The 14,379-nt window shown below is 48.5% G+C and overlaps 1 protein-coding gene across 2 annotated transcripts in view; it reads right to left on the bottom strand.

Annotated features, from left to right (window-relative positions):
• KMT2A (lysine methyltransferase 2A) overlaps positions 1-14,379 on the bottom strand; it is a 160,156-nt gene that overhangs the window by 76,200 nt on the left and 69,577 nt on the right. For both annotated transcript variants that reach the window (XM_069741274.1, XM_069741275.1), the window contains exons 31-34: positions 1,353-1,427; positions 722-896; positions 534-641; positions 367-450 (exon numbers count right to left, since the gene is read on the bottom strand). In XM_069741274.1, coding sequence (XP_069597375.1) covers positions 367-450; positions 534-641; positions 722-896; positions 1,353-1,427 — 442 coding nt within the window. The remainder of the gene's footprint in view (positions 1-366; positions 451-533; positions 642-721; positions 897-1,352; positions 1,428-14,379) is intronic.

Below are 14,379 nucleotides of genomic sequence, written 5' to 3' on the forward strand. Positions count from 1 at the left end.
GCCAATAGCGGTCGTTTGACCCCTTATTTGCTGATGGATGGCATCTTGTTAAACCATCTGTTCCTCCTCACAATGCTGATCAATTGTAATGACAGCCAGGTGTCCAATAATGGCCTTCAGATCTGTCATTTTATTGAAAGCTTTTAGGCTCTGCCCGAGATATGCTGACAGGTACAATACACTGCAATACTGAATTTGCCTTCCTATCACAATGCGCTCACTGAGAGGTCTCTGGTAGCTCATTCTGCATCAGCCATGCACTCTTATACACAGAGGATGTAGAAGCTCCAGTAAAAGAATTTAAGCCCAAATATCTCCATATCCTTTAAGTGTGAAAGGAAAAGATACAGTCCCCCAGAAACGCACCTGTAAACGCCTACAGCCTCTTTCGATGTCTTCTTGAGATGCCGGAATCTCATGGGCATCGGTAGATCCATGCTGGTGGCCCTCCTATGGGGAGAAGAGTCGTACATTACAATTCTGTGTCACAGGGCAGCTGTATGGGAAGAGAACAGCCGCCGACCCCAACTTACCGGACGGACTTCAGCTGCACCTCTTCTTCCTCCTCATCGTTTGGTCTGTATTCCGGACGTTGCCGATGTTTGGAGGCCAAGAAATTAAACATGTCAAAGGCAGATTTCCTGTTACGCAGAGAGGGTGTATGATCAATATTCTACTGAATTTAGGAATAATAAAATACCAGGTAACATTCCTTGCTCACCTTTGGTTTACCTCTGCCCGTGCTGCCCCATGAGGATTGATAGGAGGCTCCTCTTCTCCGGCCGGACGGTGGAAGCGAAACTTATAGCTCCGGCATTTGTTTGCACCGTAGAGCTGCTCCACAAGAAACACCACCGCGTCATGTATGATTCCCAGCATCCTGAGCCCATTTACACCTACAACATTAATGAAGTGATAATGAAGAGTAATAAAAACTCCCATCTATTTCTGCTAATAACGAAGCAGAGCAATAATGAGGATTCAGCTGTAGCATAAAGGATTCATGGCATGGAAAATGAGAAAATGATCAGATCTGTACAGCCACGCTTCTCAGAATTCTCCTTGGCCGGAAGCTGGTGTGCTAGTGACCATGCAGTACATGGAGTCACACTTAATATAAGTGCATTGAGGAAGGTCGGACACAACTAGTCAGAATGTTGCCAAGTCGCATACTTGCAGTTACATGGCCGCCAGCTCCTAGCACCGACACCGGAGAATCCTGACAGTGAACTCTGAGGATTCACAAGTCTGCAGTCACACAGAGTGACTACAGAATGGAACCCAAAGCCTGTACAACCCCTTCACGCAAATCCCAGCATTAGCTTATGACTTGACCATTAAAATCACACTACCTGCAAACGACAGCTGCTTTAGTCTTGCATTGGATCTTGCCTCTTGTACTTTGTCAGTCAGAGATTTCCAAGCTTCTGCAAGCAGCAAATAAAAAAAAAATATGAATGCAACTTTTTGTCTTCTTTAACACAGGGATAATAATGTAGGTAATAATGTAACGGGAGCGATATAACTGTACAGTGCGGTAGAACTGGATATATCACGGCAGCGATTTAATAACGGCATTGATCCATTAATGCCTGAAGATACCACTGGGTAATGATGCAGCAGTTTTACCTGCAGTCCTATTGCCAAATTAGACATTGGAGGTCAAAACTCAATTAGTGGAGATGAGGTGGGAAGGAAGGTCGGTTGGGCCACCACTTTTATGGTGCATCGCAATAAAGGTCCACTGCTACGTAGGTGAGCTCCTTATGGAAAGTGGAGTGACGTCTGATAGCTGCAGCCTGGGCAATGCACCGCTACCTGAGAGGAACATGTTGTAGTTTTAGAGGAAACAGGGTTTGTGAACTGGAGGTAAGCTGAGAAATCTGGAAAGAGGGGAGAGGTAAACAACTTTCAAGAACTGGTGCAGGTCCCCCGAATGACCTGGAGGGCCAGAATGGAGGGAATACACCATCTGGAAAGAGGACTTCACATAGGACCAACTTCAGAAGACTAACGACCTGCCCCATGACTGGACAACAGGGAGGAAATGAGATTAACCCCTTCATGACCCAGCCTATTTTGACCTTAATGACCTGGCCGTTTTTTGCAATTCTGACCAGTGTCCCTTTATGAGGTAATAACTCAGGAACGCTTCAACGGATCCTAGCGGTTCTGAGATTGTTTTTTCGTGACATATTGGGCTTCATGTTAGTGGTAAATTTAGGTCAATAAATTCTGCGTTTATTTGTGATAAAAACGGAAATTTGGCGAAAATTTTGAAAATTTCGCAATTTTCACATTTTGAATTTTTATTCTGTTAAACCAGAGAGTTATGTGACACAAAATAGTTAATAAATAACATTTCCCACATGTCTACTTTACACCAGCACAATTTTGGAAACAACATTTTTTTTTGCTAGGAAGTTATAAGAGTTAAAATTTGACCAGCGATTTCTCATTTTTACAACGAAATTTACAAAACCATTTTTTTTAGGGACCACCTCACATTTGAAGTCAGTTTGAGGGGTCTATATGGATGAAAATACCCAAAAGTGACACCATTCTAAAAAATGCACCCCTCAAGGTGCTCAAAACCACATTCAAGAAGTTTTTTAACCCTTCAGGTGCTTCACAGCAGCAGAAGCAACATGGAAGGAAAAAATGAACATTTAACTTTTTAGTCACAAAAATTATCTTTTAGCAACATTTTTTTTATTTTCCCAATGGTACAAGGAGAAACTGAACCACGAAAGTTGTTGTCCAATTTGTCCTGAGTACGCTGATACCTCATATGTGGGGGTAAACCACTGTTTGGGCGCACGGCAGGGCTTGGAAGGGAAGGAGCGCCATTTGACTTTTTGAATGAAAAATTGGCTCCACTCTTTAGCGGACACCATGTCACGTTTGGAGAGCCCCCGTGTGCCTAAAAATTGGAGCTCCCCCACACGTGACCCCATTTTGGAAACTAGACGCCCCAAGGAACTTATCTAGATGCATAGTGAGAACTTTGAACCCCCGGGGGCTTCACAAATTGATCCGTAAAAATGAAAAAGTACTTTTTTTTCACAAAAAAATTCTTTTAGCCTCAATTTTTTTCATTTTCACATGGGCAACAGGATAAAATGGATCCTAAAATTTGTTGGGCAATTTCTCATGAGTACACCGATACCTCACATGTGGAGGTAAACCACTGTTTGGGCACATGGTAAGGTTCGGAAGGGAAGGAGCGCCATTTGACTCTTTGAATGAAAAATTATCTCCATCGTTAGCGGACACCATGTCGTGTTTGGAGAGCACCCGTGTGCCTAAACATTGGAGCTCCCCCACAAATGACCCCATTTTGGAAACTAGACCCCCCAAGGAACTTATCTAGATGCATATTGAGCACTTTAAACCCTCAGGTGCTTCACAAATTGATCTGTAAAAATGAAAAAGTACTTTTTTTTTCACAAAAAAATTCTTTTCGCCTCAGTTTTTCATTTTCACATGGGCAATAGGATAAAATGAATCCTAAAATTTGTTGGGCAATTTCTCCCGAGTACGCCGATACCTCATATGTGGGGGTAAACCACTGTTTGGGCACACGGCAGGGCTCGGAAGGGAAGGCGCGCCATTTGACTTTTTGAATGGAAAATTAGCTCCAATTGTTAGCGGACACCATGTCGCGTTTAGAGAGCCCCTGTGTGCCTATGCATTGGAGCTCCCCCACAAGTGACCCCATTTTGGAAACTAGACCCCCCAAGGAACTTATCTAGATGCATATTGAGCACTTTAAACCCCCAGGTGCTTCACAGAAGTTTATAATGCAGAGCCATGAAAATAAAAAATAATTTTTCTTTCCTCAAAAATGATTTTTAGCCTGGAATTTCCTATTTTGCCAAGGGTAATAGGAGAAATTGGACCGCAAATGTTGTTGTCCAGTTTGTCCTGAGTACGCTGATACCCCATATGTGGGGGTAAACCACTGTTTGGGCGCACGGCAGGGCTCGGAAGGGAAGGCACGCCAATTGGCTTTTTAAATGGAAAATTAGCTCCAATCATTAGCGGACACCATGTCACGTTTGGAGAGCCCCTGTGTGCCTAAACATTGGAGATCCCCCACATATGACCCCATTTTGGAAACTAGACCCCCAAAGGAACTAATCTAGATGTGTGGTGAGGACTTTGAACTTCCAAGTGCTTCACAGAAGTTTATAACGCAGAGCCATGAAAATAAAATAAAAATTTTATTTTCTCTAAAATGATTTTTTAGCCTGCAATTTATTATTTTCCCAAGGGTAACAGAAGAAATTTGACCCCAAAAGTTGTTGTACAGTTTCTCCTGAGTACGCTGATACCCCATATGTGGGGGTAAACCACAGTTTGGGCACATGTCGGGGCTCGGAAGTCAAGTAGTGACATTTTGAAATGCAGACTTTGATGGAATGCTCTGCGGGCGTTACGTTGCGTTTGCAGAGCCCCTGATGTGGCTAAACAGTAGAAACCCCCCACAAGTGACCCCATTTTAGAAACTAGACCCCGAAAGGAACTTATCTAGATGTGAGGTGAGCACTTTGAACCCCCAAGTGCTTCACAGAAGTTTATAACACAGAGCAGTGAAAATAATAAATACGTTTTCTTTCCTCAAAAATAATTTTTTAGCCCAGAATTTTTTATTTTCCCAAGGGTTACAGGAGAAATTGGACCCCAAAAGTTGTTGTCCAGTTTCTCCTGAGTACGCTGATACCCCATATGTGGGGGTAAACCACTGTTTGGGCACACGTCGGGGCTCAGAAGGGAAGTAGTGACTTTTGAAATGCAGACTTTGATGGAATGGTCTGCGGGCGTCACGTTGCGTTTGCAGAGCCCCTGGTGTGCCTAAACAGTAGAAACCCCCCACAAGTGACCCCATTTTGGAAACTAGACCCCCCAAGGAACTTATCTAGATATGTGGTGAGCACTTTGAACCCCCAAGTGCTTCACAGACGTTTACAACGCAGAGCCGTGAAAATAAAAAATCATTTTTCTTTCCTCAAAAATGATGTTTTAGCAAGCAATTTTTTATTTTCTCAAGGGTAACAGGAGAAATTGGACCCCAGTAATTGTTGCCCAGTTTGTCCTGAGTACGCTGATACCCCATATGTGGGGGTAAACCACTGTTTGGGCACATGTCGGGGCTCGGAAGTCAAGTAGTGACGTTTTGAAATGCAGACTTTGATGGAATGGTCTGCGGGCGTCACGTTGCGTTTGCAGAGCCCCTGGTGTGCCTAAACAGTAGAAACCCCCCACAAGTGACCCCATTTTGGAAACTAGACCCCCCAAGGAACTTATCTAGATATGTGGTGAGCACTTTGAACCCCCAAGTGCTTCACAGACGTTTACAACGCAGAGCCGTGAAAATAAAAAATAATTTTACTTTCCTCAAAAATGATGTTTTAGCAAGCAATTTTTTATTTTCTCAAGGGTAACAGGAGAAATTGGACCCCAGTAATTGTTGCCCAGTTTGTCCTGAGTACACTGATACCCCATATGTGGGGGTAAACCACTGTTTGGGCACACGTCGGGGCTCGGAAGGGAAGGAGCACCATTTGACTTTTTGAATAAAAGATTGGCTGGAATCAATGGTGGCGCCATGTTGCGTTTGGAGACCCCCTGATGTGCCTAAACAGTGGAAACCCCTCAATTCTTACGCCAACACACCCCTAACCCTTATCCCAACTGTAGCCGTAACCCTAACCACAACCCTAACCGCAACACACCCCTAACCACAACCCTAACCCCAACACACCCCTAACCATAACCACAACCCTAATTCCAACCCAACCCTAACCCTAAGGCTATGTACCCACGTTGCGGATTCGTGTGAGATTTTTCCGCACCATTTTTGAAAAATCCGCGGGTAAAAGGCACTGCGTTTTACCTGCGGATTTCACCTGCGGATTCCACCTGCGGATTCCTATTGAGGAATAGGTGTAAAACGCTGCGGAATCCGCACAAAGAATTGACATGCTGCGGAAAATACAACGCAGCGTTTCCGTGCGGTATTTTCCGCACCATGGGCACAGCGGATTTGGTTTTCCATAGGTTTACATGGTACTGTAAACCTGATGGAACACTGCTGCGGATCCGCAGCGGCCAATCCGCTGCGGATCCGCAGCCAAATCCGCACCGTGTGCACATAGCCTAATTCTAAAGGTATGTGCACACGCTTCGGAAAACGCTGCGGATCCGCAGCAGTTTCCCATGAGTTTACATTTCAATGTAAACCTATGGGAAACAAAAATCGCTGTACACATGCTGCGGAAAAACTGCACGGAAACGCAGCGGTTTACATTCCGCAGCATGTCACTTCTTTCTGCGGATTCCACAGCGGTTTTACAACTGCTCCAATAGAAAATCGCAGTTGTAAAACCGCAGTGAAATGCGCAGAAAAACCGCGGTAAATCTGCCATAAATCCGCAGCGGTTTAGCACTGCGGATTTATCAAATCCGCTGCAGAAAAATCCGCAGAGGACCAGAATACGTGTGCACATCCCGAAACCCTACCCCTAACCCTACCCCTAACCCTACCCCTAACCCTACCCCTACCCCTAACCCTAACCCTAACCCTAACCCTACCCCTAACCCTACCCCTAACCCTACCCCTACCCCTACCCCTACCCCTAACCCTACCCCTAACTCCAACCTTAGTGAAAAAAAAAAAAATTCTTTATTTTATTATTGTCCCTATCTATGGGGGACAAATGGGGGGGGGGTCATTTACTGTTTTTTTATTTTGACCACTGTGATAGATTATATCACAGTGATCAAAATTCACATTGGAACGAATCTGCCGGCCGGCAGATTCGGCGGGCGCACTGCGCATGCGCCCGCCATTTTGGAACATGGCGGCGCTCGGGGAAGAAGACTGACGGACCCCGCCAGGATCGGTAAGTATAAGGGGGGGAGATCAGGGCACAGGGGGGGGAAATCAGGGCACGGGGGGGCGTCGGAGCACGGGGGGGGAGGGATCGGAGCATGGGGGAGAGTGATCGGTGTGCGGGCGGGTGGATCGGTGTGCAGGGGGGGGGGGGGGATCGGTGTGCAGGGGGGGTGGTTCGGAGCACGGGGGGGGATCGGAGTGCGGGGGGGTTTGATTGGAGCACGGGGGGGTGTGATTGGAGCACGGGGGGAGCGGACAGGAGGACGGGGGAGCGGAGCACAGGACGGAGGGGAGCGGGCCACAGATCGGGGGGCTGGGGGGGCGATCGGAGGGGTGGGGTGGGGGCACATTAGTATTTCCAGCCATGGCCGATGATATTGCAGCATCGGCCATGGCTGGATTGTAATATTTCACCATTTTTTTAGGTGAAATATTACAAATCGCTCTGATTGGCAGTTTCACTTTCAACAGCCAATCAGAGCGATCGTAGCCACGAGGGGGTGAAGCCACCCCCCCTGGGCTAAACTACCACTCCCCCTGTCCCTGCAGATCGGGTGAAATGGGAGTTAACCCTTTCACCCGGCCTGCAGGGACGCGATCTTTCTGTGACACAGCATATGCGTCACAGGTCGGATTGGCACCGACTTTCATGACGCATACGCTGTGTCACAGGTCGGGAAGGGGTTAAAAAAAAATGTGGATGTGATCGGCCCATCTCCAAATTACTTACGTATACCTTCCAATCACAGAGGGAAGTATGACTTCTTGCTTATATTTAGCTCATGGCTGACCTGGACTCGATAGTTAAGGGATTTACAGGACCATAAAGGAAAGTGGAGGGCACATTGGCAGAGCAGTTATGGAAAAAGATGGAAGTCACCAGGGAACCACTGACGAGATCAGCTTGCCAGGAGCATCTGGGCCTGTCCTTGACCACTAGAAGGGCAGGAAGCGGTTCTGTCTGTGACGCTGGTGGGGGTGGACCCACTGTGACCACCGGGTATTCACTAGATCCCTCTGGTGGTGAAGCTAGACTTTGCCGCTGATAGTCACCAGGCACTACTCCGGGGCAGTCCCTGCAGCAGCTGACCGGAGGGTCAGACACTCAGGCACGCGGTACAGGTGGACGGAGAAAAGACAACCAGTCAGACAATCCGGGGCAAGGACAGGCAGCACAGGTTCAATGCAAGTAGCCAAGGTCAGGAGCGGAGAACTCAAGATAAGGCAAGGAAAGCAGGCAGAAAACAGGAGAGACAATACAAGACAGCACCTTAGTGGAATCTAGACAGACTGAACTAGAACCTTATATCAGGCGAGTAGAAAGCTGCCAGATATAGAACCTGCTGGCTGGTGATTGGCTGGGGAATGCAATCCCTGCAGGACACAGCAGGGTTAAAGTCCTGCAGGATCTGGCCAAGCCTCTCTTTAACCTTGAGGAAACAGCATACAGATGTAGCAGTGCTGAGGAGTGCTGCAAGAGGCAAACTCAGCGAGTCAGCCTGACATGAGAAGCAGCGTGGTGACCACTGTGAGTAAAGGCCCCTTCACATTAAGCGACGCTGCAGCGATACCGACAACGATCCGGATCGCTGCAGCGTCGCTGTTTGGTCGCTGGAGAGCTGTCACACAGACCGCTCTCCAGCGACCAACGATGCCGGTAACCAGTGTAAACATCGGGTAACTAAGCGCAGGGCCGCGCTTAGTAACCCGATGTTTACCCTGGTTACCATCCTAAAAGTAAAAAAAACAAACAGTACATACTTACCTACCGCTGCCTGTCCTCCGGCGCTCTGCTTCTCTGCACTCCTCCTGTACTGTCTGTGTGAGCACAGCGGCCGGAAAGCAGAGCGGTGACGTCACCGCTCTGCTTTCCGGCTGACCGACGCTCACAGCCAGTGCAGGAGGAGTGCAGAGCACAGTGCCGGGGACAGACAGCGGTAGGTAAGTATGTAGTGTTTGTTTTTTTACTTTTAGGATGGTAACCAGGGTAAACATCGGGTTACTAAGCGCGGCCCTGCGCTTAGTTACCCGATGTTTACCCTGGTTACCAGTGAAGACATCGCTGGATCGGTGTCACACACGCTGATCCAGCGATGTCCGCGGGAGATCCAGCGACGAAATAAAGTTCTGGACTTTCTTCAGCGACCAACGATCTCCCAGCAGGGGCCTGATCGTTGGTCGCTGTCACACATAACGATTTCATTAACGATATCGTTGCTACGTCACAAAATGCAACGATATCGTTAACAATATCGTTATGTGTGAAGGTACCTTAAGGCAGCGCTGATAAGGCATGCCAGTTATCACCGTGACACTGTCTTAGGAGGAGTGCAGAGCACAGCGCTGGAGGACAGACGGCTGTAGGTAAGTATGTAGTGTTTTTTTTTTTTTTACTTTTAGGATGGTAACCAGGGTAAACATCGGGTTACTAAGCACGGCCCTGCGCTTAGTTACCCGATGTTTACCCTGGTTACCGGCATCGTTGGTCGCTGGAGAGCGGTCTGTGTGACAGCTCTCCAGCGACCAAACAGCGACGCTGCAGCGATCCGGATCGTTGTCGGTATCGCTGCAGCGTCGCTTAGTGTGAAGGGGCCTTTAATCATTTTAAACAAAAGAGCAAGACGCACAGGCATCGGAAAATAGGAGTGAAAACAGAGCTTGCGGGGCAACCAGAGCAGTTCTGTTGATGACCTGCGATACCCATGTGAAGTGTTACAGCAGCTGTAAAAATCGCTGTTGAAGATGCTCCAACACTGGTAGCGCTGGGCAAGGACAATGGGGTGGAAAGCCCACTCAACAGGATCCAGTAATTTTCCTTCAAAATGTGGAAAGGAGATGTTGAAACAAGGCTTTCTGGAGGCAGCCCAAGCGTTTCCATAATGATGGTTTTGATGCCACCCAGGTCGTTGACATATGCCATGGCTGCGGCACTGACCGGCAGAATGATATTTCTCTGAGCTCAAGATGGAGAAGGGATTTCATCTGAAAGTGGAGCAATCACTGAAACAATGACCGGATGTGAATGAAACCAGAAGTGGGACCACGACAATGACCACGGAGATTGGGTAAATTTGAGACAAGATGGTGGGTGCAGGGCCCTGCAAGAACCAGTCAAAGGGTTATGTATGAAACGGTTTTAGACGAGGTAGTTATAAGATCCCTGACCTAAGTGTATAAAGAAGGACACAACCACCATCCCGATAGGGATGATAGAACAAATTTTTTGCCTTTGGTACCTTAAGACAACCACATCAAGTCTCGTGTCAAACAGAAGGTTGGCAGACCCTCACCCATCGCAGGTAGATTGATAAATCATCTTTCTTTATCGCTTCATTGGGGGACACAGATAACCGTGGGTGTATGCTGCTGCTGCTATGAGGCTGATACTATGCAAAAAGGAAAAAAACAAAAAACCAACAGGTCCTCCCCGGCAGTATACACACCCACTGACAGGCACCAAGTACCTCAGTTTATGCTTAGTGTCTGTAGGAGGCAGACCTGCATCTCTCCAGATGCGCAGCTAATCAATTTTCCCTTACAGGTTTGTAGTGTGTTACTAATTCTCTACTCTTGTCTTTCAGATTCAGCGTTTAGGGAATCAGGGTGTAAAATTCACTCTGCCTTCCCATCAATAGCGGCTGAGCGAGCAGTGTGGTGTCACCCACATGGTAACACTCAGGCCTGCTGGCAGGACATTTCTCCCTTGCGCCTTCATTGGTGCTTCAGGGTACCTTTCGGTGGCTGGTCCTTGCCAAAATCTCCTCCTCACCCTCTCCTCGGAGAAGGCTGAGAGGGAGGCGGTAGTCACCAGCGGTGACCCCCCCCCCCCCCCACCTTCCCTAAGGGGGTTGATGCCGCCTCCTGGAAGAGGGTTCTTCTCTCCAGCGTCCCTCTTCTCCCTTGGGCCCCTGGACGACCCTCACCATATATGCGCCGGACAAGGTAATGAAGATATGCCGGGGGGAGGGGCAAGTTTGTTTCAATTGCGTGCCACTTTCTGCCTCTCCTCTTCCCCCCTTCCCTGGACCCGTCAGCGCTGCCTCCCATCTAGTCCCTGCGTGTTCCACCTGCCCGCGCTCAAGATCAGGCGCCACCTGTCTCTTCAGTGCACCGCAGGCTTCCTCCTTTTACTTTCGTTTTCACTGACATTCGGGCCGGTCGGCCCCCCCTATCGCCCGCGCTTTTTTGGCGTTCAGCGATATCCTGTTACAAGTAGCACACCCCTTTTGGCCGCCGGACCAATCAAGGGTCTCTCTCACTTCTCGGCCATTGGCTATACGCTTAGCCACACCCTCCAAACTTTTTTCTTAATATCAACGCACAGCCTACATATATCCAATTCTTTTGTTCCGAAGCCCACCATCATGCACTACGCTTGCTCAAGCTGCAAGAAAAAGTGGTCTGTCGGTCAGTTGTCATCCTTCTGCCAGTCCTGCAGTCCTCCTACCATGTCTGCACTGCAGGAAGCTTCCGAATCTCAGGGTGAGTACACTCCACCTCCCCCAGAGTGGGCCGTTGCCCTGTCCCAGTCAGTCTCTGACCTGACTACAGTGTCCCAGTCTCTGGTCCAGACGCTTGAACGACTTCCACAGCTGTCGGCAGCCACTAGTGCTCCGATCGTCTCTCATGGCGAGTCGCAAGCACCTGATACCGACCCTCAAAAGGACATTCCGACCGGCCGTTCTAGAAAGAGGTCTCTGTCTTCCTCTTCTTCCAGCTCTCCGGGTCCCTCAGCAGCTCCCAAGCTGCTTGCCTCTTCCCAATTCCCCTCTCCTGAGGAGGACCTTGGGTCGGATGTAGATTTCCAGTCCGGGTCTGACTCGGACTCATATCAGACTTCTAGCATGCAGGCAATTGTAGATAGTCTTATCTTGGCTATCTCTCAAACCCTTAAGCTTAAACAGGACGAGGTTCCTCACAGGATCCTTCCGTCTCTTTTAAACGGGTAAAACCTCCTTCTCGCTCCTTTCCCAATCACGAGGAGTTTGAGTCTACCCTGTCTAAGCACGGGGAGCATCCTGAGAAGCGTTTCCCGGGTAGAAAACACTTGGGACGTCTTATACCCTTTTAGCGCCGATCTTACCAAATAGGCAGAATCTCCAAAAGTGGACCCGCCGGTTTCCCATCTTTCCTCCAAAATAGTTCTGTCTTTACCAGATGGTGTATCTCTTAAGGACGCGACGGACAGGCAGATCGAGACTCTAGCTAAGTCAGCCTTCGAGGCATCAGGTGCTTCCCTCTGCCCCAATTTTGCCTCCACCTGGGTGGCAAAGGCCATTTCTGCCTGGGCCAAGATTCTTCGCTGAGGCATTTTGGCTTCGGCTTCCTCGCAAGAACTGGCTGATCTGGCAGACCAGATTGGCCACGTGGGCAAGTATGTTTTGGCTGCCTCCTTAGATGCAGCGGCCTGCTCTGCCAGGGCAAGTAGCAACATCATAGGCCGTATTCTTTGGCTCAAAGCATGGAGCACAGATACAACTTCTAAGAAGTTGTCCACATGGACTTTTCCTCTCTGAACCCTGTTCACACAGGTAATATACAGATGATCAGGTTTTTAAATACATCAGATAGGGATTGTATACATCAGTTAGGACTGCTCTGGTATGGGTATACCTTGACGTTTGGTGGAGCAGCTTAGTATACATTTTTTGCAAAAAACGTATCAACCAAATACCCTGTTTTTTACATCTTTTTACTAGCACTTGCGGATTACTGTGATTTTTTTAAACTGAGTGTTTTTGGTTCTACTATGCTCTTTTGTGTCTTCAAGTTTCTTGGTGGTGTGTGAGCATGTTCCTACAGACTTGTTCACTGTGCGAGTAGCCCATGTGTTCCTGTTTCCAACTTCTAAGAAGTCTCTCACCAATTTAGCCTTTCAGGGTTCCAGACTCTTTCGATCTCGGCTAGACCAGAACATTTCGGACGCTACCAGGGGAAAAAGCACTTCCCTCCCTCAGTCTAGACAAAAACATTTCTTCGACAGAAAAGGCCCTAGGACTTTCAGACACTTTCAATTTCAGACTTCGGATTCCTCTTCTTAAACAGGAGCGTCCCTTTGCTTCAGGTAAACGAAGGAGACCCTCTTACAAACCAGCCCCCAGATGGCGAACTAAGAGCCAACTTTCAATGTCCTCTGGTCCTCGTTCCGATAGATTTTGTTCCAAGTGACAGGTCGACCCCACCGGGAACTCCTTCCAGGGTGGGAGGCAGACTTCTTTCCTTCCAGGACAAAAAGATAAAGTTAGAGGGGATTCCTGTTATACTGATAGCACCAGACTGGCCAAGGCGCCCTTGGTACGCAGAGCTCGTGAATATGCTCACGGATACCTCCTGGAGACTCTCAGACAGCCCAGACCTTCTCTCACAGGGCCCGCTCTTCCACCAGAGTTCTCAGTCCCTGAGTTTAATGGCATGGCCGTTGAGGCCACAGTCCTTAGGGAGTCTGGTTTTTCTCACCAGGTCATACAGACCATGATCAGAGCCAGAAAACCAGCTTCCTCTTGCATTTACCACAAGTACTGGAAGGCTTTCTTTCGATGGTGCGAAATTCATGACATCTTTCCGATGTCTTTTTCCCTCCAGACTTCCTTGGTTTCCTGCAGTCGGGTCTCGACTCGGGTCTGTCCCTCAGTACCCTAAAGGGTCAAGTTTCCACCTTATCCATTCTTTTCCAAAGGGACTTGGCTTCCATTTCTCAAGTAAAGACTTTTCTACAGGGAGTGGCTCATCTTGCTCCTCCTTTCCGTTCTCCGATGGAACCTTGGGACCTCAATTTGGTTCTCGGTGCGCTTCAGGCTCATTTCGAACCTCTTCAGGACGTTTCCTTTTCCCTTCTTTCCTGGAAGGTGGCCTTCCTCATTGCTATCACTTCAATTAGGAGGGTTTCCGAGCTGGCAGCATTATCCTGCCGTTCCCTTTTCTGATTCTTCATCAGTACAAGGTCGTTCTCAGACCTGTCCCCGAATATCTTCCCAAGGTGGTATCTGCTTTCCACATCAATGAGGATATCATTCTTCCTTCTTTTTGCCCTTCTCCTCTTCATCCTTTAGAGAAGTCTCTTCACAACCTGGGCGTGGTCAGGGCCGTTCGGATATATCTTTCTAGAACCGCCCATATTCGCCAATCCGACTCGGTTTGTCATTTCCGAGGGTCGCCGGAAAGGCCTTCAGACGTACAAGTCCACAATTTCTCGCTGGATTCGTTCTGAGATAACGGAATCCTACCGTGTGCATGAGTCACGGCCCCCTCCCGGGGTGCGGGCCCACTCCACCAGGGCTGTCGGGGCTTCCTGGGCTGTTCGTCACCAGGCTTCCGCTTTGCAGGTTTGCAAGGCCGCAACCTGGTCATCCTTGCATACTTTTACGAGGTTCTATAGTGTTCATACCCAGGCCTCGTCTGATGCAGTTTTTGGTAGGAAGGTACTGCAGACGACGGTTGCGTACCGGCCAGCTTGAGCCCTTCTCTCGTTTCCTTTCTAC

The sequence above is a fragment of the Ranitomeya imitator genome, chromosome 10 (assembly GCF_032444005.1).
Source record: "Ranitomeya imitator isolate aRanImi1 chromosome 10, aRanImi1.pri, whole genome shotgun sequence".
Lineage (NCBI taxonomy): Eukaryota > Metazoa > Chordata > Amphibia > Anura > Dendrobatidae > Ranitomeya > Ranitomeya imitator.